The sequence below is a fragment of the Strix uralensis genome, chromosome 18 (assembly GCF_047716275.1).
Source record: "Strix uralensis isolate ZFMK-TIS-50842 chromosome 18, bStrUra1, whole genome shotgun sequence".
Lineage (NCBI taxonomy): Eukaryota > Metazoa > Chordata > Aves > Strigiformes > Strigidae > Strix > Strix uralensis.
The window spans coordinates 613,521-641,267 of NC_133989.1; the positions used below are offsets into that span (position 1 = coordinate 613,521).

The 27,747-nt window shown below is 54.6% G+C and overlaps 1 protein-coding gene across 2 annotated transcripts in view; it reads left to right on the forward strand.

The window, feature by feature from the left end:
• The first annotated feature begins 12,711 nt into the window (after window positions 1–12,711).
• CTNNBL1 (catenin beta like 1) overlaps window positions 12,712–27,747 on the forward strand; it is a 55,522-nt gene continuing 40,486 nt past the window's right edge. The window contains exons 1-4 of one of the 2 annotated variants that reach the window (XM_074888045.1): window positions 12,712–12,816; window positions 20,756–20,944; window positions 23,309–23,415; window positions 24,761–24,929. In XM_074888045.1, the coding sequence (XP_074744146.1) occupies window positions 12,787–12,816; window positions 20,756–20,944; window positions 23,309–23,415; window positions 24,761–24,929 (495 nt within the window). In that variant the 5' untranslated portion in view covers window positions 12,712–12,786. The remainder of the gene's footprint in view (window positions 12,817–20,755; window positions 20,945–23,308; window positions 23,416–24,760; window positions 24,930–27,747) is intronic. The other variant, XM_074888044.1, reaches the window with a different exon arrangement.

A 27,747-nucleotide genomic window follows, 5' to 3' on the forward strand; every position in this document is an offset into this window, starting at 1 on the left:
GCACGGCCTCCTCGTCCCGCCTGCCCCATGGCTCCCCGTGCCTCCCCGCTTCCCTGCCCGGCCACGTTGGCTGGAACTGCGAGCCCAGACCCCGGCCCAGCCCAGGGACCCTGGCACACGGGGCATGGGCTTGCTTGTGGCGGCAGGTGGCCCCTCGCTCCTGGCTTGTGGCCTGGAGCCCCAGCAGGCCAGCGGCGTGGGGCCCTGGCACCTCGCGTGGCTGTGCAGCCCCGGCCCCACTCTGAATTGTCACTGCCCTGGCCCAGCGCCCGCAGCCGCTTGGTCCCTGGGGAGAGCGCGGCCAGGGGATGCGGGTGCCGTGGCTGTGCCGGGGTGGGAGAGGGTGCGGGTGCCCATCCCCATGCCAGCCTCCGCTGCCAGCTGGGCTCTGGGCAGGGGCTGAGGGCTCGTGTCCTTCCTGCTCAGCACCATCCTGAGCCCGGTGCCTGTCCCAGGAGCTGCCGCCTTCCCGCTGCCCCCCGGAGCTTGTCCTGGTCTCAGTGCGGGCAGCAGGCGCAGGGTGCGGGCAGGGCGTGGGCAGGAGCAGCTCCCTTGGCGGGGGGGCACTGTCCCTGCTGGGCACTGCCACCGGCAAGCCAGGGACCTGCAGGTCTTCCCCAGAAAAACCTCCTGTCAGCACTCATCCTGTCTTATTAATTTGCTAATTAATGAGAGCCCCGAGGGGGCAGCAGGCCTGCGCTGCCTGCAGATGCTGGGGACGTTCCCGGGGAGGCTGCGCAGGGGGACGGAGCACCCCGGTGGGCTCTGGGACAGTGGCACCGCCACCGCCCTCCCACAGTGGTGACACCCCGGCCTCCGCCTGCCACCGCGGGGACCCTTGGTTGGGCTCAGGGGTGGATGGGGCTGGGGGGTGCCCTGGGTCCGAGCTTGGCACTGCCCCCCCCCTGCACCGGGGGCGATGACCCAGAGCCACAGGACAGCCCTCGCTCCGGGCGTCTCCTGGGGAGCTGGGGCCGAACTGGTGGGTGATGCCACCCATGCCGGCAGCGCCCCAGTGCCCCCGGCCCCCCGGGGCTGGGGCTGGGGGGCAGGAGCGCCTCAGAGGTGCCATTTGCTCAGGGGAGCCGGTTTTGCAGCAGCTGGAGGGTGCTGTGCATGCTCCCTCCCCACGCGCCGCTGGCCGCGGCCGCTGGTGAGCTCTGCAGGCGGAGACAGCGAGCAACTTGAAACAGAAAAGATGAAAACCTGCCCAAAGCGCCAATTTATTATTCAGCTCCTTCCCCACCTGCTCTGCTTGGCCCCGAGCTGGCGCCGTGGCTGCTGCCGGCTGCTGAGATGAAAGTCCCCGTGTGGGGCAGGCAGGGGGGTGGCACCCCCCACCCAGCACCCCCGTCAGGCCGCCCCCCACGATCCGGCTCTTGGGGTTAATGGCACCGGCTGCCGGAACGCGGCGCAGAGGCAGCAGCTCCAATGGCTCCTGCCCGTAACCACCGGCTGCGGCGAGACCGTGGTGGAGGCACGGGGGGGGCTGGGATGGCGCCGGCGGCAGCCCCGGCCCGGTGCCACGCGGCACAGCCCGGCCACGCGCGGCACGGCGGCTGGCGGCACGGGGAAGGCGGCCTCCCAAAATGGGGTTTTTATTACAGCCATACATCACCACGGCGGCCTGATGCGGGCAGACGGCGGTGATTTTTCTTCACGGTTTACAGACAAATGAGGGGAAGGAAAATTGATGTGAACTTTGCTATAGCGAGAGGTCGGGTGCGGGCAGGGAGCGGGTTATGGATGAGGCGGGGGGTGCTGGGGCCCCCGGGTCCCCCCCAGCCCCCTTCTCCAGGCAGCGGCAGGGCTAGGGGCATCGCACCGGGTGTGGGGACTGTGCCATGGCTCTGGGGTGCTGGAGCTGGGGGGGCTCCGGCTTCCCCAGCCCCCCATTGCCCAGAGCATGGCCCTGAGCAGGCGGCTGCGCCCACCCCCATCAGCGGGATGCTCAGAGGGATGCTCGGGGGGCAGGACCACATGGGCAGGGTTATTAATTCCAGCAGATATTCATTAGCAGATATTCATTAGCACAGCAAAGGCGGTTTGGATGTGCAGGTCGGGCGAGCTGCCGTCACCGGCTTCTGGCGAGATCTCGGCTGCTTTCCCCACAATTAAAGTTGCCTCCCAACACCACGGTCCTGCCCAGTGTAAGATAACAGCTAATACCCTCAAATAGCGACTATCAGCTTCTCCATAAGGCTCATAAATATTAATACAATTCTAATTAGTTCCTTTAAATACATTGCCTAAATTAAGCGTTTCCTCAGCGATAAATCAGCGCCGGTTTGGCACCCTGCTCACGCCCATTAAGCAGATCAGGAGCCTCCCTGCCAGCCCCACGACCAGTCCCTGCTCGCGGGGGAGGCCTGTGCCGTGCCGTGCCGTGCCGTGCCGGTGTGAGGGCTGGTGGGGCCCAGCCATTGGTGCTCCCACCAGGAGTTTCAAGCTTCAGGCTGGGGAAGGCGAGTGGGTTTTGGGGCGGGGGGAGCCAGGGGTGCCGGTGTCCCCGCGGTGACTTCCCGCCTGCACGAGGGTGCCAGGAGCTGCCGTGTGACGTCAGTCCTCAGCTCCAGCCCCTTCCTCCGGCGCCAGCGGAGCTGGAGGGCAGAGCCCGGTCCCCTCCCGAGGAACCCACAGAGCTGCCGGCAGCAGCAGGGGCGTCCCCACAGCTCCTCCTCAGCACGGTGTGGCAGGCTGTTTTGGGGGTAAATCCTGGGGTTTGGCCAACGTGCCAGTGAGCTCCAGCACTGTCTGATCCCATGGCCCGAAGAGGGCGGCCGGTGCTGCCGGTGGGATCTTGTCAAGAGACGGCACCAGAGCGGTTTGAAAGCGCCTGATAAAACGTCTCCCAAGGACGCCACAGTCACAGATATAAAAATAACCCAACCCTTCGATTCAGAGGAGGAAAGGGAGCCCAGGCGTCACTGAACAAGCAGAAAGTGCCCTTCGACCTTAATCAGGAGTAATATTGTTAATGCATTTTTCCCCAGGTGCACCCGGATTTGCATTCCTAGCGATTTGCACAATAATGAAGCGAGCTGCCCGCGCCTCACCCCGGCAGCAATCGCCTCCAGATCGATGGCGCCGAGTCCCCGCGCTCTCTGCCCCCGACACCGCGGGGCAGGAATGGAGGTGCTGGGGGCGGCCGGTGGGTGCAGGAGCTGGGTGCCCTGGTGAGCCCACTGCTGCCTCCGTGGAGACTGGCTGGGGGCTCCTGCCCCGTGCCAGCCTCCTCCAGCCTTCATCCCCAGCTCTGAGTCCTCCTCCTCCTCCTCGTGGGAGGTGGCAGCAGTGGCCGGCCTGCTCTGACCTCTGCCCTGAGCTGGAGGAGACGGGATCCCTTCAGAGGTGCTTGTGTGCCGTGCAGGGGGTGAGTGTGCACAGGGTGAGTGTGCACGGGGTGAGTGTGCACCCAGGGGCATGCACGGGGTGAGTGAGCACAGGGTGAGCAGGTCTGAGCAGGGGGTGGACATGGCGAGCATCCTCCCTGTGCTCTGGTGTTGGTGATACTGGAAAAGAGCAAATACCAAACTCATTTGCTTGAGGAGAAATTAATACAGTGTGTAGCCGGTGGTGGGTAATTTAAGAAGTGAATTTAAAATCCCAACACAAATAGATTTTTTTATAAGGTCAGAAGAAAGATTAAATGCTCCAGACAAGCACAGCGCTCACCATTTCCAGCATCGCTTTTACCATAAATATTTTGGGCTGGCGCCGTGTCCCTGCGCTGCCCACGTGGGTCAGAGCTCGGGCCGTGGCGGGGCGAGCAGGGACATCCCCGGGGAGGCCGTGGCGTCTCGCCGTCCCCTTCCTCCTGCGACAGCCCAGATTGCCACCAGCACAGGGAGCGGCCAGTGACACTCCGTGGGCATGGAGAGAGGAGGGGAGGTGTGTGGGGCCACGCTGCTGGTGGCCCCGGGCAGGATCTGTCCCCAGGCCCCCTCCGGCGCTGCCGCCAGCCTGTGAAGGTGCCGGCGGTGCGGGGGGGTCGTGCAGCCCAAGCTTTGGTGCCCGCCCAGCGGGGTGTGCGCCCGCTGCCAGCTCCTGGCTGCCCTTCCCGCCACCCGGCAGGGACCAGGATTGATGGCAAGAGGTTTGAAAGGCTCCAAATGTGGAGGTTATATGGCTGAGCCACCCCCATCCATCACGAGACGTTCATTATTGAGTAACACTCTGCATGCCGGGCTGATTTCACACCTTATCTGAACCCAGCAGCTGTGCCCTAAATCCTGAGCGCCACGACTGTCTGGAGGAATTCGGCTGCCTGTGCTTAAAATTAGTGTTAGCATCTATCATTTCCCCGCACCAAATGGCTTTTGTGTCGGCACTTGGCAGCGCTCATCCGTCACCGGGGCTCTGGGCTGCCCAGCTCCGTACCCTCTCCGTCACTGTCACAGGACCCCTCGTTGGCAAAATGTCACCCAAAGGACAAGTGCAACAGCTTGGCCTCTCCTTCCGCCCGGGGCTGGTGGCACTGCCGGCGGCGAGGGCACCTGCCGGCCACTCGGGCATGGCGGGCAGGGGCTGGGCTCGCAGCGGGGCCGGCCCCGTCCCTCCAGGTGCATGGTGTGGGCGCAGCCTGCGAACCCTCCCCGGGACACGGCAGCCTGTCCCCTCCCCTGGCACGGTGCCTCACTGCCTCCCGCGGTGCCGCAGTGCCAACCGCAGCCGCAAGCCTGGCCCCTCCTGGCTGCTGCTGCCGGTAGCCATCCCTGGCGAGGAGCTCCTGCCAGGCAGGTGATGCTGGAGCTGTCGGCGTGATGAAAAGCCTCCCGCAGCACTGCAGATAACGTACAAGCACAGGTCAGGCGAGGCCCGTGTAGCCCATCCATCAGGCACAGCAGCTACAGGCGCTCCCCGTGCCACCATCTGATGTGCGTTATCCGGCACAAATGTGTTCCTTCCCCCAAGGTTAAACGGATGAGTGAGGTTCAGGCACTGACAGCGCTGCCTGCCCCGTGCAAGCGATAAACGAGCTGGAAGAACCGGAGGGAAAAAAAAGGTTTGTTTTCTGTCAAATGCTCCTTTTGATGGCGCTGGCACGAGGACGGCGGCAGCACGGTGACGGGCACGAGGATGGGGACCTGCTCCCGGCGCGGCCGTGGAGAAGTTGGCGATGGGCGCTGCTGCAGCCGCATTGGTGCCACACTGTCACCAGGGCGGGCGAGAGCGAGGGCTCTGCAAGGCGCTGGGCACCCAACAGCCCCGGTGGCCGGCGCTCAGTACAGCCCCGCAGCCCTGGGAGCGGTGCCCGGGGCCGGGGCTGCGCTCTGCGTCTCCAGGTCTGTCCCAGGTTGTGACGCCCAGGGCCTGGGCCTGCCTGGGGCTGCCCACCTGCTCTGGGCGCTGCAGGGCCGGGGTCCGCCTCCCCGCCCGGTGTCCCCGCCGGGCTGCCGCTGCCCTCGCTCAATGTCACACTTGGAACCTGTCAACTTGAAAAAAGGTTTGCAGCCGATAAGCGATCGGGCTGTCAGCTGCGGAGTGCCGCTCGCTCGTGATTTACTGCAACGTCGCTAACGGAGCACAGATTTTTCTTAATCTAAATTGAAAACTACTCAAGTAGAAAAATAATTTCATTGCTTCATCTTGAAGGGGCGGGGGGAGAGGAAAGGGAAGAGCTGGGCTGGGGCAGGCAGGTCCGGGGCTGCCCGCGGCTCTGCACCCCGGCCAGGCAGGGCCAGCCTGGTGCCACCAGCCCCCGTCGCCTTGGGCAGCTCCTACGCCGGGGACAAGCAACAGCTTCTCCGGCTTGGGCGGGAAAACCCTGTTGCCGTGCCCCATGCGAGCCTGGCGGGAGCCGCTGGCACGTCCCCAGGGGCGAGGTGGGCAGCAGGAGCTGTGTCCCCACCTGTGGGGCAGGGGCATCCCCGTGAGGACACGAGGGCAGTGTCACCTCCTTGCAGCCCAGGAGGAGCACCGAGGTGGTGCGGAGCCGCGGTGCTTGGCTGTGCCACCACGGTGCTCGCTGAGCCCGGGTGCTCTGCAGTGCCACAGGGCTGGCTGTGCCCCGGTGTGCCGCGGTGCTTTGCTGTGCCGTGGTGCTCTCCATGCTCTGGTGCTTTGCTGTGCCCCAGTGCCTCGCTGTGCCGCAGTGCTCCCCGTGCCATGCTGCTCCCAGTGCCACGGTGCTCCTGGTGCCGCGGTGCTGTGTGGCAGAGCAGGGCGAGGCGTGTGTCTCCGGTGTGCGGGTGCCTCCGATCTCAGTGAAGAGGCTTTGATGGTGACGGTCACCACTGGTGCTTTGGGTCTGGCACATAATCCAGCCAGCAAAGCCGCGCACCTGCAGCTCCGTGGACGTGCCAACACCAGGTCTGCAGAGGCTCCCGGGGCTCCGGCCCCGAGCCAGCCCCGTGTTTGGTCAGGGACTGCGCCAGCTGCTCCGGTGGTTGGGCGCGTTGTGCGTGGCAGCGGCATGGGGATGCTGGGGCAGCCACCGTCCCCACCACGTGGTGCAGGAGGCCCTGGCAGAGCCGGCGCCTGGGCTGGGGCTGCAGGCAGGGGATCACTTTCGGCAGCATTGAAGAGCTCACACTCTGCTTGGAAAGAAAGTCTCAAAACATCAGGTCCCCCCGATCCCCCCAGCTCCTTGTCAGGGGCCGACGGCAGGTATTTGGTGGGTGACCGCGGGCAGGCAGCCACACACGTTCCCGGCGGTGCCGAAGCCCCCAGCCCTGACCAAGCTGGATTTGCAGCACAATGCCAGGAGGGGCTGGGAGTGGGAATGGGAACTGGCTGCACTGGTGTGGGGGTCCCGGAGCACGGCTGTGCCGGTGTGGGGGTCCCGGAGCACGGCTGTGCTGGCTGGGGCGGGGCTCGTCCTGTGCAGGAGCAGAATCCGGCTATTTTCCACAATCCAGGAGCTGGGATGGGGTGTGGGGAGGGGGCACCCCCCAGGGCTCAGCTCCAGGGTGGTGGGGTGCAGCCTGGCCCCAGCCCCCTCGAGCCTGCGGGGATGGTGGACGCCGGTGCAGGTGGGGATGTGCTGCCTTGCAGAGAGATTGGTAATTTGGAGCACGAGCGAATTCTGGGAGCATTTGCTGAGCTGGATAATAACGTGCCCAGTGAGCTGCATCCCAAGCACGCCGCCAAATTAAAGAAATTTTTTTCCCCTTTAATTTAAAAGTCACCGTTGGGAAATCTCTGTCGGCCTCAGCAGTGATTTCCCCCCAGGCTGGCTTTCTGGAGAAATCTTTAATTTTGATTGTCACACTTTGTGGAGTTTAACTCGGGGAAGCAGAGCCATAAATAAGGCACCGCTCTGGCACCGAGGCTCCAGCTGTGCCGGGACAGCGAGCGGCACCGGCGTGGCTGGGAAGGAGGGAGCAGCCTGGCCACAGCCATGGCCACTGGCCACGCTGCCAGGCTCGTGGGCACTGGCCACCCTCTCCCCTTGCACCTCTTGCCCCTCTTTCTCCCCTGCCCACCCTCCCCTCTGCTTGCCCCAGCCCCTCGCAGCCCGATTTCACAGGTCAGCTCCCTTTAATTAGCCGGGTCCCGTCGCCCCCCGCCTGCCCGCCAAACGAATCGGCGGGTTCATGAAAATCTCATTAACCTCAACGCCACAGCTGGCTTCTCCTGCGGCACCTACCCCCCCCGGCCCCGCGAGCACTCTGCCCTGGCACCCCTGCACCCAGCACGCAGCCCCCAGCCCCCCGGGACCGTGGGGCTGTGCCGTGGGTCTGGAGCGGGTGGCGCGGCCAGCCCTGGGTGGGGGCAGCTCCCGGGGCTGTCCTGGTGTCTCCGCTGCCTCCAGCTTGGTGGAACCGGCGAGTGACCCCGGCGAGGGGCCTCTGCTCTCCCCACGGGGGCCTGGGGAGGAATCGCCTGGCAGCTCCATTAGCAATTAAGAAAAAAAGGGAAGAAATGCTGGTGCCTCCCTTTCGGCGCGGAGCCGGCGTGGCGGTGCCGGGGTGAGCTCTGGAAAGGTTACAGCCCATTTGCATTTTACCCTTCAGTAATTTCAACACTTACGGGTGCAATTAAGAGGCAAGCCTGGCGTTATGAAGCTATCAGCGCGCAGAGACCTGAATACTAACAAACCCTGGTGTGTTCCCATCCCTGGCCATCCGATCCAGCCCTGATAACGCCGCAGTGGTGCCGGCGAATTTCCACCGGCTGCAGTAATGGGCCTCGACTCCATTAAACGCACATTTTCTAACTGGTCTGACAGCCCAGCCCTCCCCAGGCCGTCAGGGCGACGGGTTCGGTGCTCGCTGCGGGCAGGGCACCCGCGGAGGGGAGCGGGCGTTGCCGCGGCAGGGTGGTGGCAGAACCGGGGCTGGGCTGGTGCCGCGCTCGTCGCCCCAACGAAGCGTTTGATCCGATGTTGCCCTCGGGAGGAAGAGCCCTGGGCCTGCTTCGTTTTACAAGCGAACGGTGATGTGGCAGCACAGCACGGCCCTCCCGCGGGACAGGGGGTCTGCGGCGCTCAGTGGCCCCTGGCCCTCCCGTGGGGGCACAGGGGCTCGGCAGCCACTCCCCTTCTCCCGCGTCTGGGACGCCGGGCTCAGAGAACGGTCGTCTTCTCCTTTAAGCTTCGTCCCACTTTAATTGGGTAGTTTTGAGCCCTGGCTCATGATTTCTGCAGCAATTTGGTCTGAGATTTCTTTCTTTCCCTCCATTATCCACTCTGATTAACTCAGCTGCACCTGTCAGCTTTTATTCGGCGGCGCGGGGAGCGCCTGCAAGAACCTGTTAAAATGCATGAGTTTTATCACAGCCGCGCTTCCCTGGCCAGCGATGCTGAACTGGGAGGGAAGGGGCTGCGGGAGCGGGGCTGCGGCGGGGGAGCCGTGGGCTGCGGGGGCCCCCGAGGCGGGGGTGCGGGTGCCGCGGGGGTCCTGGGGTCCCCCTCTCTGTGTGGGGAGCCAGGCTGGGAGCTGGGCTGGGCTGGGGGGGCCCGTGGGGTGCAGGCAGCTGTGGGCAGGGCCCTGCTGCCACCCTCCGCTGCCAAGGTGCTTAGTGGCTGCAGCTTTTCCACCTTGCGAGCACTCATTTTACATTCCAGCTATAACTTGTTCCCTTTTTCTCATTTTAATAAAAACGAAAGCATCCGGAAACACTGCTGCACCCAAGAAAGAGTGAGATCTGACATAATTAAAAAGTGGCTTCAATCAGGCTGTTTTCCTAATGGTTTGTCATATCAGCCCACACCGCCCTGCACCCCCCTGTGCTTCCAACCCCCTGAGGCATCATTTACATTTCTTAATAACCCCTCATTAATATTCATGATGTGGGGAGGGTAATAACGGCTGAGTGCACACCACTAATTCAATTTCAGCGAGCCTCAGTGTGTTTAGTTAATCACCGGGGGACCTGGGTTACTCAGTACAATTATTTATTCGGAATTAGATCTCGAGGCATCTGGATTGAAACTTGAACTCGGAATAAAATTAAACTGGGATTCTCCTCCTCGCCTCCTCCTCCCGCCGCCGCTCCCAGCTGCGGTGCTGAGCATCCCCCCGCGGCCCTGCCGTGCTGAGCCGAGGAACCACCATTTCCACACCGGCACTCGTGCCGCGGTGCTGGGACCGTTGCAGTGGCTGGAGCTTCTCCCCATTGCTGGCGGCTGCTGGGTCCCGGCTCCTCTGTGCCCGTCCCCAGGGCCAGAGCTGCGGCCGGGGAGGCTGTGGTGCCAGCTGGCAGCACCAGGACACCAGCTGCTCGTTGCTGCCCGTTTGTGCCGGGGCAGTGAGAGGAAAGGGGTCCGGAAAGGTCCAGTTTGGGCTGTCCCAAGACACTCCAGCGCCCTGGGAGTGTCCCTGAGGGAGCAGGGAAGGTGCTGTAGGTCCCATCCCCTCTGGCCAGGCAGCCCTGGGGCTGCAGGGCCGCGGCCAGCCCCGAGGGCACTGGCGATGCCCCCCTGGCCTCTGCAGAGGGTGGGAGCCTGGGGACGTGGAGCCAGGGATCCTGCTCTCCTGACCAAGCCAAGTCACAGGGTTTGCTCCAGCCTGTCCGGAGCCTCCAGCCCCTTCCCGCAGCTTTGCCACTCGCTCCGCCGCTGCCTGGGAGAGGCTGGTGCTGCCCCCATGCAGAGCCCCCTGCCCAGGGCAGCCGCCTCGTCCCCATCCTTTCATTTCCTTGAGGGCTTTTTTTATACTTTGATTTTGCTCCTGGTTTCGCTTTCTAATTCAATAGTTTGTCCCTGTGCTCCAACTGCCCTTATTGGATAAAAACTCTGTGTTATTGAATCCTGCCCTGCAGCACCTTGGTGAGAATTGGGTTTCCCGGGCAGTGATGTGGCGGTGGGGCGCATGGTGAGGCTGGCAGAGCGCGCGGCCGGGGGGGACGCGAGGAGCCGGGGGAGCTGGTGGCTGTTTCAAAGACAACCGTGCTGTGCTCTGGGGTTCCCCACGCTGCCCCCCCCTCACCCAGCACCCCGAGGCTCGCAGCGCTGGGCAAAACCATCACGGCAAGAGGAAAGCCTTTGCTGGTGACTTCTAGATGCTCTTTGCTGACAGAGAGGGGCTGGGGGCTGGGCCCACGGGCTGGGACCCTTCCCCCGGCAGCACCACGGCTCGGCGGGTCCGTGGGGCTCCCCCCGCCCTCCCCCGCCACCGCAGTCCCCAGCCATGTCCCAGGGCCTCGACTGCCCTCCCCGCGCGGCAGAGGGACGGGGGGTGCTGGCGCCCAGCGTCTGGGTTGCGTTCCTTCCTCTCAGCGCTGGGGTTCTCACCATTAATTTGCCTTCGCAGGCGCGGGGCGCTGGGCCGTGCCTCTGCCGGATTTCCAGCCGTCAGGGCGAGAACCGGCGCCTGAGCTGTCGTGCCCTTCCCACGAGGCTGTGGATGCCTGGCTATCGAGTTTTGTGTAATTTGGTTAATGCAGCAGCCACTTCTCAAATTCCTGACTTTGTTTTTCTGTACATCCTCCCTGGCCTCACAGTCCTCCCAGGGAAGCAGATCGACCATTTTCTATCCCTTTGTCTAACAAGAAGCCTCAGGCGGGAGGTGCCGGCCGCGCTCCCTGCACTCAGGTTTCCTTTTTCCAACCTGAAGATGATTCCCTTTGCCCGACTCCCGCCCAGTGCTGGGTGCGTTTCCACCCCTCGGGGTCTGGCAGGCCGAGGCCGGCGGCCCCGCACGGTGACAGGGCGTTGGCAGCTCGTGAGCTGGCGGCGGTTGTGCCGTGCCTCGTCCCGTGCCAGCGCCGCGCAGCTCCCGCCGCCGCGTCCCCCGGCCCCGCGTGTCCCGCCCCGTCCCGGCGCTGTCGGGTCTGCGGCCGCGCAGCCTGTCCCCACCCGCAGCTCACGTCACCCGGCGCACCCACCGCCGCCAGACGCGGGACAACACGTATTGAGGGTGGTGTGCCGGGGGAGAGACGATTTGAGGGAAATAACAGGGAACAGGGAGGAGAAACGTGGGCGCAGGAGGACGGCGGTGCCCGGCGCTCCCGTCGGGGCGGAGGGTCAGCCCCCACCTCCCGCAGCGCCACGCGTGGTGTCGGTCACCGCCGCTGCTCCACGGTCCCCAGGACGGGTCCAACGGCAACGCTCTGGGCTCACAGCTGGTGAATTGTCTGAGCGCCCCGTAAAGCCGAGGCAGATGATCCAATAATTATCTTCTATTTATCTCATCTTTAACATGCAGATTTGTTGAGTTAATTTTGCCATGACTGATATCTCCCATGTTTTCTTGAAACAACAGGGGATGAGAGGGACTTCTTTGAAAACATTATATATATTTTTAATTTCGTTGAGTGTTCTCAAACCAGATTCCTACTGAGATAACTGCTTAATAGCTACGATCATTATGGTATGAAAAATTATTTTAGCTCAAAACTGTTTTTTAAAAGCATAGCTGAAATAAATTCAATAAGATTTTGGCCAAGTCGACTCTCTTCTAATTATTCATATTTGTTAAATTGAAAAATGTCCTGATCTGTCTGTGGCTCTGCATCTTGTTGAATTACAGAGCTATTTGTCACGACCTCAGCAAACAGAGGGATGGTCACATCCCTCCCGCTGCACTCAGCGCTCAGTTGTTGGCCTGTTCTCAAGGTGACAGCGGTTAATGACGCTGTATATAAATAGAATTGTGTTGTCAATAAACGCTGCCAGCAGCCTCCTGCGTTCCCAAGCCTCAGCCCCGGGAAGGATTCGCAGAAGGTTACAGAAAACGCATCAAAAGAAACCCCTGATTGCGGGTGCCCCCGCTCTGCAGGGGTGCGGGTCGGCTCCCGGGGGCTTCGCTGTGGTGTCACGCTCCCCCACTTCGGGTGACGGCAGCGCCCAGCCCCGGTGTCACCGCGCAGATGGGACCCAGGGTCCCCACTTCACCCACGGCACCGGACGCTGCTGCCACCGGGGCTGCGGCTGGGGGCAGGGGGGTGCCCGCGGGCCCCGTCCCTCGGGAGGGGACTCGCCCTCCCCATCTGCCGCTCCCCCTCGGTTTGTGACGACGTTTCGCTCGGGCCCAGCCGCTCCCCTCAGCCAGGTCCCCGGGGACCCCCGAGGTGCTGCCCGGGCCCGGGGCTGTGGGGCGGCCCCCGGGGTCAGCACGGCCCGTTGGACGCGGCTGCCGCCCCCCGCTCCCCGCCCGCGCCGCGCCGCGCCAGAGCCGCCTGGGCCCGACCCCTGACCTCTGCCCCCTGACCTTTGCCCTCTACCCTCTGCCGCCCTCAACCATCCCGGGGCTGCTTTACGGCAGTGTGGCGCCTCCCGCTTCTCGCTTTCCGGCAGAGTGGCGCCCTCGCGGCCCGCCTGCGCTCCCTGCTTTACGGCACGCTGTCGCGCGGCCCCAGTCGTTGGCGACAGTTTCCCGGTGGCGGGGCCCGGTCGGTGCCATGGACGTGGGGGAGCTGCTCAGTTACCAGGTGAGCGGCGCCGCGGGGGCTCCCGGGGGGCTGGGGCGGGGGTGGGGGGAGCGCCGAGCGGGACCGGCGGTGGCGAGGCCCGTCAGGGCGGCGGGGCCCGGCTGCTGCCGCGGGGCCTGGGCCGGTGGGAGCGCGGGGAAGAGCCCCGGGGCCAGCCCGGCCCTTCCTGCCGGCACGAGCGCGGCCCCGGCTGGGAGCGCGGAGCTGCCCTCGCCCGTAGCCCCGCGGCGCGGCAGTTCCCGGCCCGGCCGCGGGCCTGTGGCGGGCGCTGAGCGGGGCCTGCCCGGCCGCTCCCCGTGCGCTCTCACGGGACCCGGTTACGGTGTCGCGGACTTCTGGGGGCCTCTCTTCCCCCCTCCTTCAGAGAAGCGGTGCCCCGGTGGGACCCGGTTACCGGGGGCTCCTCGGGGTCACGACTGTGCCGGTTGGTTTGATGTCCTCGCTGCCGGGCGCCTGTTGCTTGTTTCATGCTCGTGTTCTCGTGCTTTTCCCCTACCTGTTTTATGACAAAACCTATTCAATTTGATGTTTAACAAAGTGTTTTAAAAAAGCTTTCTTATAAAAGTTTCGTTTCATCTCGTGAGAGTTTCTCTTCTCTCAGCACCTGATTGTTGTGTGTTGGTAGTTTGGGGGGCAGTTTAAAGCAGAGGTGGTAGATTGCACATTTATTGTCCCAGGAGCGGGTTTAGCCCGTTCCCCCGTGGGTCGGAGAATGAGAGTCCTGATTTGCAATGGGGGTTTGATACTTCTGCTGCGATTTGTGCGTGCGGTAGTGCTGGCTTGGACTTTAATTCTTGGATAAACTGCAACGGTGGCTTTTCCCTGCTGAATCGGTGGGTAAGAAAAGGACTCTAAGACATTATAGGTAGATGGAGTGGGGGAGTTACGTGACTAGATCTGCTTCTTAATTCATAGCCTGGGATCTCTGTGGGACGAGGTCCTGCATGCTCTCCTGCTCTGCTGAGGTGAGAAGAGCGTCCCACTGTTCAGGACGCGTCTGCGCTTTCAGAATGTGTTATTTTGAGATGCACAGGGAAAGAGGGAAAGTTACCTCTGGGTTTGAGAAATTTCCCATCTTCTTTTCCCAGCGGTATAAAACCCTGGAGTATGGCTGTAAGAACAGTCTTTGAGAACTTCACTAGACTCCTCCTTGATTCAGCTCCAGGCTGTTTCCTTCCGTGGATCGCTCTGTCTCTGACATCCTTCCCGCTTCATCCGTTCGGGTGGTGCTGCCAGCGTAGTCCTGCCTTCCGGGGTCTGCCCTAATTTTGTATTTCTCTACCTACCATTTCTTCTGTGATTTTTCAGTATCAAATTAGAATGATCTTTTCTCATGTTCCTTTAATTCTTTGGTCTCCTCCGCCTCAGTTACAGTTAATGATGTTGTCCTGTACTTGGTCTGTGGTGTCATTTACACCTAAGGCACAGGAAGGTAAATCTGTGTTGAGTGTTTGTTTGTTGTAGGTTTTTAACCAGGTTCTAGTCTGGGTTTTTTGTTTGTTGGTTTTACTTTTGCTCTGAAAATATGAAGTCTGCAGGACTGCCTTCAGCTCTGGAGGAAAGCGTGCATCCCCTTCGCGTGGGTCGCTTTGATTTTGTACAGCTTTCCGCTGGATGCACTTGCCGTGCGGCGATGTGGGGAACTGTTTATGACAACGTGGGGCTGTGTTCTCTGGGGGCTAGAGGTGAAGAAATGCTGCTTAGCTGCTGGGTATTTCAATTTTAATTTAGTTTTTTGCTGCTGGAAGTATTCTTAGCTGCGGGACAAAACATTCTGCAGCTTTCAACCAACTGCTGAAATGGTTCCTGAAGGGTTTGTCCTGGCTCTGTGCTCTCCTGGTCTCTCAGGTGAATGCAGATGGGTCCCGTGTCAGCGGATGAGATAACGCTGCAGAGTCAGTGTTGGATTTCAGTGTCGCTGAATCCAGACCTCCAGAATTAGGTAAAGGGGTGAATACAGGTGAAAGGGGTGGAGGAGCAGAAGGCAGATAAATCACTCTGATTCTGAGAAAACGAGATTCCCTTCTGTGAGGGGGCTTCTGGCTGAAAGATGGAAAAAGAAGTTGGAAACAACAGATTTCGCTGCCACCCTTCCTGCGCGGGTCAGGCGTCTGCCACGGCTCTTGGAGACAGCGGAGCCAGTGCCCTCCTGTCTCGTTTTTAGAAATGTACATTCTTGTCCACTGAATGCATAAAATTCAGAACAATCAGACTTCTGTTGTGGCTGTGCCACTGAGGGGATGCTGCCCAGTGCGTGGCAGGTAAATGAAGTGAGCGTTGCTGCGGGCTGCTGCCTCTGGCGGGAGGCGGCTCAGTGGCTCCTTCGACAGCTCCTGACCTGCTCCAGTTTTCTGTCTGGTGTTGTAAGGTTGGGCTGGAGCGCAGGTCCGGGGGGTTTCCTGCGCGGGGCTGAGGAGTGGCTCAAGATCTCCTCGTTCCCCCCTGGTGCAGGGGTGGCACCGGCCGTCAGACGGGTGGGCTGGGTGGTGGGTGGTGTGCGCCTCGGCTGTCGGATTTTAATCTCCTGCTGCAAACGAGTCACTCTTCTCAGCTCCCCTCGGCACGACCTGGAATAATTGTTTTTCTCTTACACTGTTTTGAATTTGTCTCCTCTAAATGCCTAATCTGTGCCCTTGCTTAATCAAGATGTTCTCCCTCAGTGCCAAACTTGGCATGGAACATTTCAGGCGCTGTGCCACCAGTTCAGCACCAAGTGTCTGCCAGAGTGGGGAAAAGGAACCTTTTGCAACAAAAAATACAATTAAACAGCACCTGGCAGTTTATACAAAGCTCAAGAATCCATAAACTTTATGTGTTGCTGCAAAACAGTTGCAGATGGTCTAAACCGATGATTAAATATTGCTGCTGTTCTGCCCAGAAAGGCTGTGCCCAGATCCTCTGCGCCTGGTCTCCGATTAGGGAGCGTAATTGAGGGGACACAGCCAGCTCCGTTTTTTTCAGAGATCGCTTTCAATTGTCTTGCGAGGGAATAAGCGAGATTATTTTAATTCTCATTAAATGCAGATTTCACCACTGTGAGTGATCATTGCAAATCGCTAATTTTTTAATGGAATATTAGTAAAATCAAATAACAAAAGAAGCAGTAAATAATGGGCTACGGTCTGATGTCACCGAGCCGGGCGATCGTTGTTTGATGGGTTGAGTGAGTTTGGAGTGGGATGGGTCTCCGCCTGTCAGTGGCAGCACATCATGATTTCTGCTGCTGGGGTAGATAATTTACTGTAAATTCGCAGTGTAATGGATGCATCTGATGGCAGAGGCAGCTCAGCCGAGTGGGCTGTTGACGACTTGCAGCCTTATTACCCCAGTAGCTCTTGTCCCGCCGACGGGTTAAACAGAGGAGCCATCACCGTCTCGGCCGCTGGCGCGCGGCGCTCGGCCGGGCTCTGCTCCTGGGCAGCACAGGCCCCCCACTACGGATCCGGTGTCCGTACGCTAATGGGGTTGTGAGTGAATCTGTAGTTTATTTCTTGATGCATTGTCTTTGGCCACCACAGCGGAGTGCATGCCAAAGTCTGTCAGGGAAGGGCCCTGCACTGCGCCGCGCTCCTCGGGGCGGTGTGGAGCCCGGGGAGCGAGTCTGGGGAGGACAGGGCTTCATTCTCTCTGAAGTCCATGTGGGTACAGTGCACATTTTTCCTTTTGTTTGCCTCAGTTTGTGTGATTTTGGATGTCTTGGGACTTCCTGAGATGTCTGGATTTTCCTGGTACCAGGAAAACCAGGTACTGGTACCAGTTCTTCCAGTGTTTAACGCTGAGATCCTGCACCATCTTCTTCAGGAAGAAAAAACAATGAAAAGTAAGATTGATAGCAGCCTGATTTATCACGAATGTTGGAAACAAAATGAAGAAGTTATTGAAGATACCTCTGGAGGTTTGGCGCTTGCTTTCGGGAGTCCTAAATGGGCAGCTGATGGGTAGCTCTCTGCAGTGGCTCTTGAGCAGGCTGAGATGTGGTCACAAAAGAAGCTGCATCACTTACGAAGATTTGTTTCAGATTTCATTAACAAATAATTTCTGAGCTTCACAGTAACAAGGTTACTTTCAAAGCAGATGTCTTAGTAATATGACACTCCGTTACTGAGACTTCTCTAAACCTTCCTGACGTTTGGAGAAGGCTGGAAGCGATCAGGGGCCTAAGCATTGTGTTTTCAGCTTCTAGGGGATACTTAATCCTGGAATTAATGTGCAATCGCTGCTTTGAGGGAGACCAGGCAGGGGCCCTGGGCAGATCATTGTTCCCTGATTTAGGAGGTGGTTTCTCTCCCCTTCGCCGCACACGGGTGGGTGCTGCCGGCCGCGGGGCAGCTCTGCCTGACGCGGCCGGTGCGTGTTCCCCGAGCGGCTCCGCCACCCGGAGCCTCAGACCCGGGCTGTAACAGCCTGGGACGTGTCCGTTCGTCTCCGAAGCAAGTACAGCTGAAGACTAGAAGAGAAACAGATAATTCTCCCTTTACCAGTCACCAGCTTTTGTTTACTTTATTGTGTTTTATCAATGTTGGCTTTTTTTAAACCCTTTTGTATTCGTTGTTTTTTGCGTGGTGATATCAGTGTTAGATTTAAATGAAAATGTCTTCTGAATAAATTACTGTGAATGCATCGCATTCAACAGGAACAAAATTAAGCTTAACTAACAAAACAATTTAAAAATGCTTTTCTTGTGCGTTTTCTAATGAATTCCATCTTCTTGCCAAATGCACCTTAGCACAACCGAGTAAAAAATCCCCACATTTTATTTATCAAATGATTAACTTTCCCTTTTCTACCAGAAAGGCAAAACTTGTGTAGATGTGTGTGAAGCTTACAAAATTATTTAAATAAGCGTGTTTAGACACAATATATGTGTTTGCTGAGCAAAATGCCCCAGTCTTAGTGCAACAATGAGCGTGTGCTTAATTCTTGTTGGTTGGTAACAGTCCTTCAGGAAATACAAACGCAAACCAAAGATGAAAACCAATGAACAGAAACTAATGCTTGCCTTAAATCAGTTGTTCCTGACTGTGCATCTCTTGTGAAATGAGCAGAAACCCAGGTGTTTCACTTATGCCTTGATTTCTTAGTTTTAATAGTGCTGGTTGGAAAACTGCAATATTCTGAGGAAGGTTTTGCATAACATCAATAACAAAAGGAAAAACCTTAATGCCTGCTTAATAGCGTTTCCCCGGGAATTCAATTACTGTCTATTGCCAATATGTTGGCAGCATTAATAATTGCACGCGGGGCACTTCCGTAATTTATCATAATGATTTCTGTTATGTATTGTAGAAGATTCTTCCCCCCCAACAATGCATAAATACAAAAAGGATAAAATAATTGAGATTGAAGCAGGGTGTAAATTCTGATACTAAGGATTGTGTACTCAGAGGAAATGGGGTTGGTTTCATGATGGAGTTTTAATTTAGATTTTGTTCTGGTGATATAGTCCCTTCCCATGGTACATTACTTTGCATCTGACAAGCCACCAGCTCCCTTGGTCCCTCATTACAGCTGCCGTCTCACGGAGGGTTTTGTTCCTTTCTTAATGTTCAGAAATGAGAGCGAGGAATGTGATTCTGACTCCCCAAATCAGGAACATCCAAGGCAAATCTTGCGGGGCTGTTTGCTGTAATTTCAGGACTTACTGTGTCACTAATTTCTATGTCTGTGTTTGTAATATTACTCTGTCAGAGGTGGTTTACAATGAGTTGGGTATTACTGAGGAGTGAGAGGAAGGACATAGGAAGGACAGAGACCTGTGGGCCATTAAGGGCACTGAGTAAGGAATATGTGTTTACTGAAGTTTTTTCCTTAGATGATGTAATTTAGAAGAGCACCTTTTTTCTTTTTCTTTATTGGGTTGCTGATTGCTTGGGGAGGGTTTGAATTAGTGGTTGTTGACAATAACACATTTGTTTCCAAATGGATCTATGTGAAATTGTATTTTAATGTACCTAGAAGATAAGTAGTAGGAATCTGCTTTAAAAACACCCCAACAACAAAAAAAACCTCAAACCAACGCCCCAAACCCTCCAAGCAAATAAATTTTTCATTTCAAAGAATCTCCGGGTCTGCTTCTACTTCACAGCTATTGAATTATGAGCTGAGTAACGGCTTTAAAAGTGCAGGGGAGCACTTTAGAAGGGTTTTAAGTCAGGAGTGTACCATCCGTAATGGAAACAGCAGAGAAGATGGAGGGAGGAAGGAGATAGATAACAGGGTTTGAATAGGTCTACCTGGGAGCTTCTTGAGCTTTGATTTGTGCTGATGTGTTGACTGGGAAACCTGATTCTGCATCTTCCTCAAAGTGGTGACAACATGGTGACCCCGAAAACACCGTGATCTTGGTCACTCTGCTGTCCAGTCTGCTTCTCATTATAAGTAACACTGTAAGTGATTTCAGGGGGATCTTGTTTTGGTTTGTTTGGGTTTTGTTTTTTGTTTTACATCTGTCCTGAAAGCAGAGTTTGCTTGAGAGCAGAGCTTTCATTTGCTAGCTTTTCATTTGTAGTGAAAAATAAATCCATCAGTCTCTCTGGGTTGTGCAGGGCATGCCGCTGGGGTCTGCAGCATGCTCATCGGAATCGCAGTGGGATTGCCTTATGAGCCTGAAAGATTTATTACCCTTTGGGGCCCAAAAGTTCCCAACCTGCTGGGGAGCTGGAAGTTCCCACCTTGACGCCCGCACTCGTGCTGGACCTGGCAGGAGAATGGCACTGTCACCTATTCCCTCTGCATCCTGCTTTGAACCAAACCCGAGGAGAACCCAAATCTCAGTTAAAAAGCAAATCTTGTGTTCCTGAAAGCACGATGGGACTGCTCTGATTTCAAACAGAGGGTCGCACAGAGCAGAGGAGTGGGGTCTTCCTGCCAGATAATGTTTTATGAAATGGGCTGGACAAACGTTAGACCTAACGGTGTTACGAAATCATCTATCAGGCAACTTGAGCGGTGATAGAAAGTAAAAATATTTTTCTTATTGTTTTCATTGTTCTTAACACATGGGCTCCTTTTAAATAGTACAGAATTAAGCTTTGTGTTCCTGTAGTTACAGAGCATGGAGTGCTCCAGCACTCCCAGCTTGGCTGTCCTTCAAAAAAGTATGAGAGACCAAATTTAACATCCTTGTAGTTTTTGAAGGGAGAGAGTTTTTCCTTCTGCAAATTCTTTCATCCCTTTTTGCCTAAATTAAAACATGGGATGAGGGTTAATGGACTTTTTCTTGTGCCTGGCAAATTACCTTTAATTTTGATAATTGCATAGGAATTGTGGAATAAAACAATAGGCTGTTCCGAGCGAACGCTAAAGGTATGGGCACCGCTTCACCTGGTGCCGAGCCCCCCCAAAACGGCAGCGAGCAGCGCTGCCTCTGTCTTGGTGCTCTGAATTGGGCTGGGTCTGTGCGCAGGTGTCAGCAGACTTCAGACAGAAGGCTGGGGGAAGTCAAGGTGAATTAGGATGCACACAAGAATTCGATACAACCTCCTATACTAGGTGGGTAAAAAATGATCTTTCACTGCTCTCTGCTTGAGCATATTGGTCTTCTGTCTGTAAAAGATGAGGTTGTCTCAGCTGGTGTAGCTGATGCCGGGGCCTGAGGATGGTCAGCTGTCCGGCCGCCGAGCGCTTCAGTTTGGCCACTTCTTCGCTTTGAAATACCAGTCTTTGCTGCCTCTGGGGATATTTTCCCGTGAATTGTGTTCATAGATCAAACAAGGTAGGATGTTGACATAGCTCTTGGCAGAGCCATTCATCTACTCATGTGATGTTCCACTTCACTAAATTAATTTCCTTTCCAGTTTTCAGAGTTGTTAAGCGTTGTGTAAGCAAATGTTTTAAACAAGTTGTAAGAATTTCCTCAGTATGCCTTGTCATATTGGTATTCTGGTTTGCCAGGATCACAAAAGGCTTGTATTCACTCACCTTATTTCTCTGACTTTAGCCTAACCGAGGGACAAAAAGACCCCGTGATGAAGAGGAAGAAGAAATCAAAGCACGTCGGAAACAAGCCAGTGCACGAGAGCACAGTCGTCACAGGGAAGAGGAGGCTGTTGCGCTGGAAGAAACTGATGACGAGAAGAAGAAACTTCTTCAGATAATTGAGAGGGATGGAGAAGAGGAAGAGGAGGAAGTAAATCACTAGTGTCCTGTGGGAAAGGGGAGGCAGTGGGAAATAAGCAAACACTAAATCACTTCTCTGTGATTTCCATTTCTCACCATGTAGATGATGAGGCTGATGGTTGTGGCTTTACTTTCCTGCCCGGGGGGGTATTCAGTCATTTCAAACGGGGCTTCTCAGAGATACCCTCGGAAGGTCTAAAGGGGGCGGGAGGGGGGCAAAAGGGAGGGGGAAGGGAAAGCTTTCAAGCCTAATCTTTGTTTTAGGCTGGGAACACCCAAATCACCTTCTAAAACACATTTTTAGGAAATAGTTTCTGTGTTCTGAGTGGTTTCCTAGCTCTATTGTTCTCATCACTACCCCCAGCCGTGCAGCTTCTCCCACTCTCCCCCTCTTCGTAGCTGTGCAGCAGCAGCAGCAAATAAACAAACGTTCTTCTATAGGAGAAAGGGCTGGGGTCAGAGGAGGGGGATAGCAGCTGTCAAGGGTAAATGATTTCAAGCCTTGGAGACAGAAATCCAATGCAGCATTGGCCTTTCTGCCAAGGGCCAGGGAAAAGATCACTTTATAAATGTGACACATGGATTGGTATAAATCTAGAAGATATTTGCTTCCTGCTGCCTGTGTCCTGTTTGATAAAAAAACAAGTGATATTCACCACTGCAGAATCATGTAGCTTTGTAAAATATCATTGTCCTTTGTATACAGCATTGCTAGCGTTCATCCCTGAAAATCTCCCTCATTTTTTTGATGTTGAGCTATTGCCATTGCAGTTGTTGCTGATAGCAGAGAAAGATAACACAGGATTTCTGTAGCATTTGAGCTCCAGGGAGGACAAATGGACGCAGCCAAAGTCCTCTCGACTGGCTGGAGTCTTGTGGATTCCTGCAGCGTACAAGTCCCTCGTTTTTGTCAAGTGGAGTTCTCCCACCCAGACATTTTAAGGGCTGGAAGTCCAAGGTTTCTTTAGAGCCAAAATCTCTTGTTTATTATCCTGGAATGCAGTTCGTGTAAGTGCCATCAAAATGGGCTTTGTACCAGTAAATCTGATGGAAGGAAACAAATCTGTAGGACACTCTAATACTGAATGCAAATTAAATACAAGATACGGAGCCGATCCTAATGGAGATATTGCAGTGATATATGTTAGAGAAAGCAAAGAATCAAATGAAATAGAGGGAAGCAGTGTCAGCATGTGTGACTTTGTGTATGAAGGCCCATTGCAGGAAGAATCTGGTTTGGGCCCTGTAGTACCGATTCCCTGAATGGGATGGTGACACGAGTGGGGCGGTGCTGAGACAGGTCGGGCCTGAGAACGTTGGAAATCCAGTAATAACCAAAGACTTGGACTGGTGGTATTATTGTGATGGAGTTTGCTGAAGAAATAGACGTTTTCTCTCTCATACAGGATTGCTGCTTAGAGTCGCTAACCAAAGAGTCTTCACCACCAGAAGCATCTCTTGATTTAATCCTGCACAGGGGATGGGACACGGAACTTGGCTTAAGATGTGAAGGGGTCTGGTTGCTTTTTCATTTTGAGGATTTCTCTTTAGTAGTGATTGTAACATAATCAAATAGAGGAGAGGGAAGAGGTTACACGAGAAAATCTATATCAATGTTTTATTAAGTGCACTAAAATTGTGAAACAAGGAAGATAACCGAATCGTGTTTGTAGGTGTCAGGGAGGTACCTAAAGTTACTGTGCTGTGGTACAGTGAATGTACAATGCCAACTGAGAAACACCTTGGAAGAAACTAGAGTAAAATATTGATTATTTTTTTCTTTAGAAAAAGACTTTAAAATAGAAGTAGAAGCTTATCCAAGTGAGGAAAATACAAAAGAAGATAAGCTCAGGGCAGTTAGATGTAGACTGCAAAACGAAATAGCTCAATGGACTTTGGAAAAGAAACTATTCCTGACCCTGAACTGCTAATGCAGGTTAATGTGTGGGAGGCAAAAGCCTCAATACGCGCTGATGGTGCCAGGTGGTAACGGGTGTAAAAGAACAGCTCAGGGCTGAGCCACAGCAGAACTGATGTTTTTTCATTGATACTCAGTTTTGAAAGTGTAGGGAAGCTCTTCTGGTTCTTTCCCAAAGAACCTTCCACTGGTAAACCCCTGGCTTATAAAATCTCGCCTTTGAAGGTTTTGCTTTGGGGAACTCGCTTGGGTCAGAGTTGGAGTAAATCACTGAGTAGCAGTGGGGGGCAGGTGCCGGGGCAGCTCTGCCGTGAGACTGCCCGGGGCTGCGCTTGTTCCCCGAGGGCCTGGGCCCGGCTCCACTCTCACCATGTCGCTGTACTCGCCCTTTCGCATTTGCCGGGTGATTGTTCCAACCATCCAAAACTCTGTTTTCTGCCCTTTTGGTTTGGTTAGGAGGAACCTTTGGATGAAAGTTCAGTGAAGAAGATGATTCTCACCTTTGAGAAGAGATCTTACAAAAACCAGGAGCTGCGGATCAAGTTTCCTGACAATCCAGAGAAGTAAGATTATGCTCGGTCCCTCTCTGTTATCTTTTTTATTTTTGGTTTTGGGTTTCAGCCCTAAATCAATTTCTTGAATATACAGCTGGTTTTGGTTACCTAAGGCTTGTGTGACAGCAGTTATTGCCATGTAGTTCTTCTAAATTGTATTTGAAACTAACTTTGTTAATTAAAAACAGCGTTATCAAGACTCTGGTGGTGGCCGGTATATGGCTGGCAGCATGAAAAGAATAATTAGCAATGAAGGGCAAAGTTCTAGTTTATTAAATTCTCGCTGTTGTTAATATTCTAGATTGTGAAACTTCAGGAGTTTGTTGTTTTTATTTTGGGAACGCACAAATTCAGTGAAGTTTCGTTAGTTTCGGTATCTAAGTAAGTGGCTTGGTTCTCAGAGAGAGAAACTGAGAGAGAAAATCGAGGGAAGGAGCTCAGGAGCTCCCCCAGCATCATCGGCCACGGGCAGCTCGCTGGGGTTTGGGGGCTCCTCCTCTGCGCTGCCTCTTCCTCACTGACAGGCAGGTGGGGGGGGTGGCCTGAAAGATTGAGATCCTGGATTAGTGAGTTTTGCTTTCCAAATAATTAAAGATTTCATGCCATCATTTTGTGTGAAGGTGTGTGCTTGCGTGTGCAGTCAGTGGTCTGTGTGGGAAGAAGATAATGTCATGTGGTGGAGGTTTCAGATGCTGCGGGGAGGGAAGGGGCTGGGTGCGGCTGGCGGCCAGGCTGTGTCTGTGTTTGTTTCCACACCTGCGGTTCTAGGGAGCCTCTTCCTCCGTTCATGGAGTTTTGTTCTTCACGGTAAATTAATTTCTTCCTACACTTGAGTGCCATTATTTTTTGTCCAGTTTGTTGTTCTTTTAGGCAAATTTTTTTTCTGGGCTGCACTTCAGACTAATACAACCCACGTGCTAATACGTGGTAGCAAGGGAAGGTGCGTCGCTCTGGAGAATGGTTTCTGTGCAGGGTTTTCTGTGTAGCCACAACCTCTTGACTTTTAAAAATTATTTTTTTACCAGAGTTCTAGAACTGATTTACAGAATAGGAACAAATCTGCTTATTTACTCTATGTAAATTATGTAGTAGGAAGCTTATCCTACTACATGACTAAACTCCCAGGGGCGGGTGCGGGACGGGGTGGGGCACAGAACACCTCGAGGAGTCGGGGCCCGGTGACGCCGCTGTGACCGCGGCGGGAGGATCGAGGTGCGGGGGCCACACGCGCTGGGGTGACGCCTCTTCCCTGGCGCCTCCCGGGAGGTGGTGGCCGCTGTTTTGACAGGGCTGTGCGCTGAACACAACGGGTGGACTTTTTGCCTTTTTATTAATTGCTTTTGTCTTGCCGCAGGTTCATGGAGTCTGAACTGGACTTAAATGACATCATTCAGGAGATGCACGTGATCGCCACCATGCCAGACCTGTATCACCTGCTGGTGGAGCTGAACGCTGTGCAGTCCCTCCTCGGGCTGCTGGGCCACGACAACACAGATATCCTTCGGCTGTTAAAGCAGCTCTCAGTGAGAGGCTTTCTGCAGACTTCCTGTAATCTCTTCTATCCTGCTTTCACAGGCTCATATATATGTTTTTCTCTTCTTTCCCACCACACTGAATTTATGTCTCTTTTTTTTTTTTTTTTTTTTGTCCAAGTGAAAACCTTCTTTGTTCACACAATATCGATTCCGATTTTTTTCAGTGCTGTTATTCTCCGTTCTTGTTTTATGACCCTTTCATCTCGGTTTGAGTGGCTGTGTTAGAGTGTGCACAGATGAACAGCACGGGACAAGCCCTGGTGTGGGCTTAGCAGCACGTAGCCTTGAACTGTGTGCAAACTTTGGAACAGCCCCCAGTAAAAATGAAACCAATTTACCCCTTTTGGTTGAGAGCTGAGCTGTCGTGCTTTCAGCTACTTGCCATGGACTAGCTCACCACAGTGTGACAAATCCTTCACATGTCCATACCTTTAACTGTGCTCAGAGCCTGAGGCTGTGGGCAGCCCCTCTGGTTCCGTAAATATCCAGAGGCATTTCCATGCTCAGTTAGTTCTTGTGTCGCTGAACCTGATCCCTGTGTGCATCTGTCTCTTGTTCTCTGAAGACCTGAAGACATCTCAGAGAGAGTTTTCTGTCTATACTGTTAAAGCCTTTGGTAGTTTTGAACAAAAACAGTGTCATTTTTTTAATATCCTGGTGCTGTGATGCTTAGCCATCAGCTGATAAATAGAACTACGCCTGGCTTACCATTGTGTAGCCTTTAAAAGCAGAGCTCAGCCTGCACTGCTTGTAAACTATTCTACAGTAGATTAAGCTGAAAAATTGTGACATGATTTGAGATATCATGTGTCTGTGTCCTGACAAACATTAGTGAATGGAGGGAGCAGTGAAGCCCAGTGGAAAGGGCACTGGTCTTACTTGGGACCACAGCAGGCTTTTCTTTTTCCTTTTTACTGATTCATGACCTTAGGAAAGTAATTTATTCTTTACTTCTTTCCTTTATGTGTAAAGCAGTAGATAATACTTACCAGCTTTTCTGAGGTGTTTTGAAATATGCAGTGTTAAAAGGACTGTTAGTGCTAAACGTTGTGGTCAGATGCACAGATCTTGGTTTTCTTTTTTAGCACTTTCCCTTATAGTTATATATATATATATATATATATAGTTATATGTTAAGAAATCATAATTCATTTTTTCTAAGTGGGTGCAGTGATCAGCAGATAAAACCAAAACATAAATATTTTATTGCGTACCAGTTTATATTACAAAGCACTGCTTACGTGTTTGGGTATTTTGACTTGTATCTGGCTGAACCTTGGTGTGGTGAATGCTGGGCCCTGTGGAGCAGCGAACCCCACAGCTCTCCTTAGCTGGGACCTGAAATGGAAGTTGCTCTCAATAAATGTTTGTTAACAATTTACTGTTGTCCAGTGGGAGCCACCTACCACATCTGAGCAGTGTCATGGCCACCATAGTTTCATGACTTCTTTTTTGCCAGACACCACAGGCTTTTTGTGTGGTGTGTGCATGGCTGCTGCTGACTTTCTCATTCACAGGGAAAATACCAGCTATGGGGATTCTGGCTGGGATAGCAGAGCTGATTTGTAGCTGGAGCGTGCAGGAATACAGCTTGCTTTGTCCTTTCAGCCGTGAAAGCTGTGTCCTGGGGTCACTGCTGCTGTCAAAGACTTGTCAGCATTTCCACTGTGAACTCTTTTTAATTGGTTTGCAACTTGCCTGCCAGTTAGTTTGCGGGTAGAAATTTGGCCTGTGAATTGCAATTTTGGGAAAAGTGTATTTCTTGTTATAAAACTGCTGAAGTGTTTTCAGACCTGTTGGAAGCAGGACATGGGCTGTAGTAATGCCTCTTCACTGGGCGGCTGCTGCTGCTTATGTGCAGGATGGAAACACCGTTAAAGTCAGGCATGTAGACGTAAAACTAAATTGATATAGCTCAAGTTTGCTAATGAGTTTTTGTTAAAACAAGTGGAAAAAGATTTTTAAAATTAGTTCTTCAAGGAGAGAACTAAACAAATGGCTCTTCAGATGTGATTTAAATGTAGTGTCTTGAGGGAGTAATGCAAGGAGACAAAAGCAATGTCCAGGGGGAGCAAATAATCTGCTGGAAGATTCAGGCAGTTTTACACAAAACATGTGAATAAAGGATGATCACTGACAAGATTTTATTAATGAAAGACAGGAAAGCTTCAAGTGAGGTTTTGTTTTTCTATCTCCTGAATTTTATAGGAGAGCTGGTACTCTCACTGCCAGCCTCCGCAGAAGCCCCTAGACAGGAGTGCCCTGCCAGATGAACTCCTCTGACTGCAGGTTCTTTGCTGTGCTCTCTCAGAAAAATCTGGCTCCGTTGTCTTCACCGCACCCAGTGGGTAGCAGCAGTCTCCAGTTAGTTCCTCCCTCATCCTTCTCTGCTCTGGGCTGATCAGGCCCCCTTCCCTCAGTCTTTCCTCGTACATGGTGTGTGAGCCCCCCGACCATCTCATGGCCCTCCCCTCTCCTGAGTCCAGTATGTCAAGGTCTCTCTTTTACTGGGAGAGCCCGCAACTGGACAAAATACTCTACATGTTGCCTCACGAGGGCCCGGCAGCAGGCAAGAATTCCTTCTCTCGGCCTGCTGGTTTCGCTCTTGGTAACGCGGTGCAGTTGGTGATTTGCCTTCGTCGCTGTAGGGCACGCGGGTGACTCTGCCTCAGCTTGTCCGTGGAGCTTCCAGGTTCTCTTCTGCAGAGCTTCCCCCCCGGCGGCCCCAGCGCCCGGGCCTGTTCCCTCCCAGGTACAGGGCTTCGCATTTGTGGAACTCCACGAGGTTCCTATGGGCCCGTTCCTC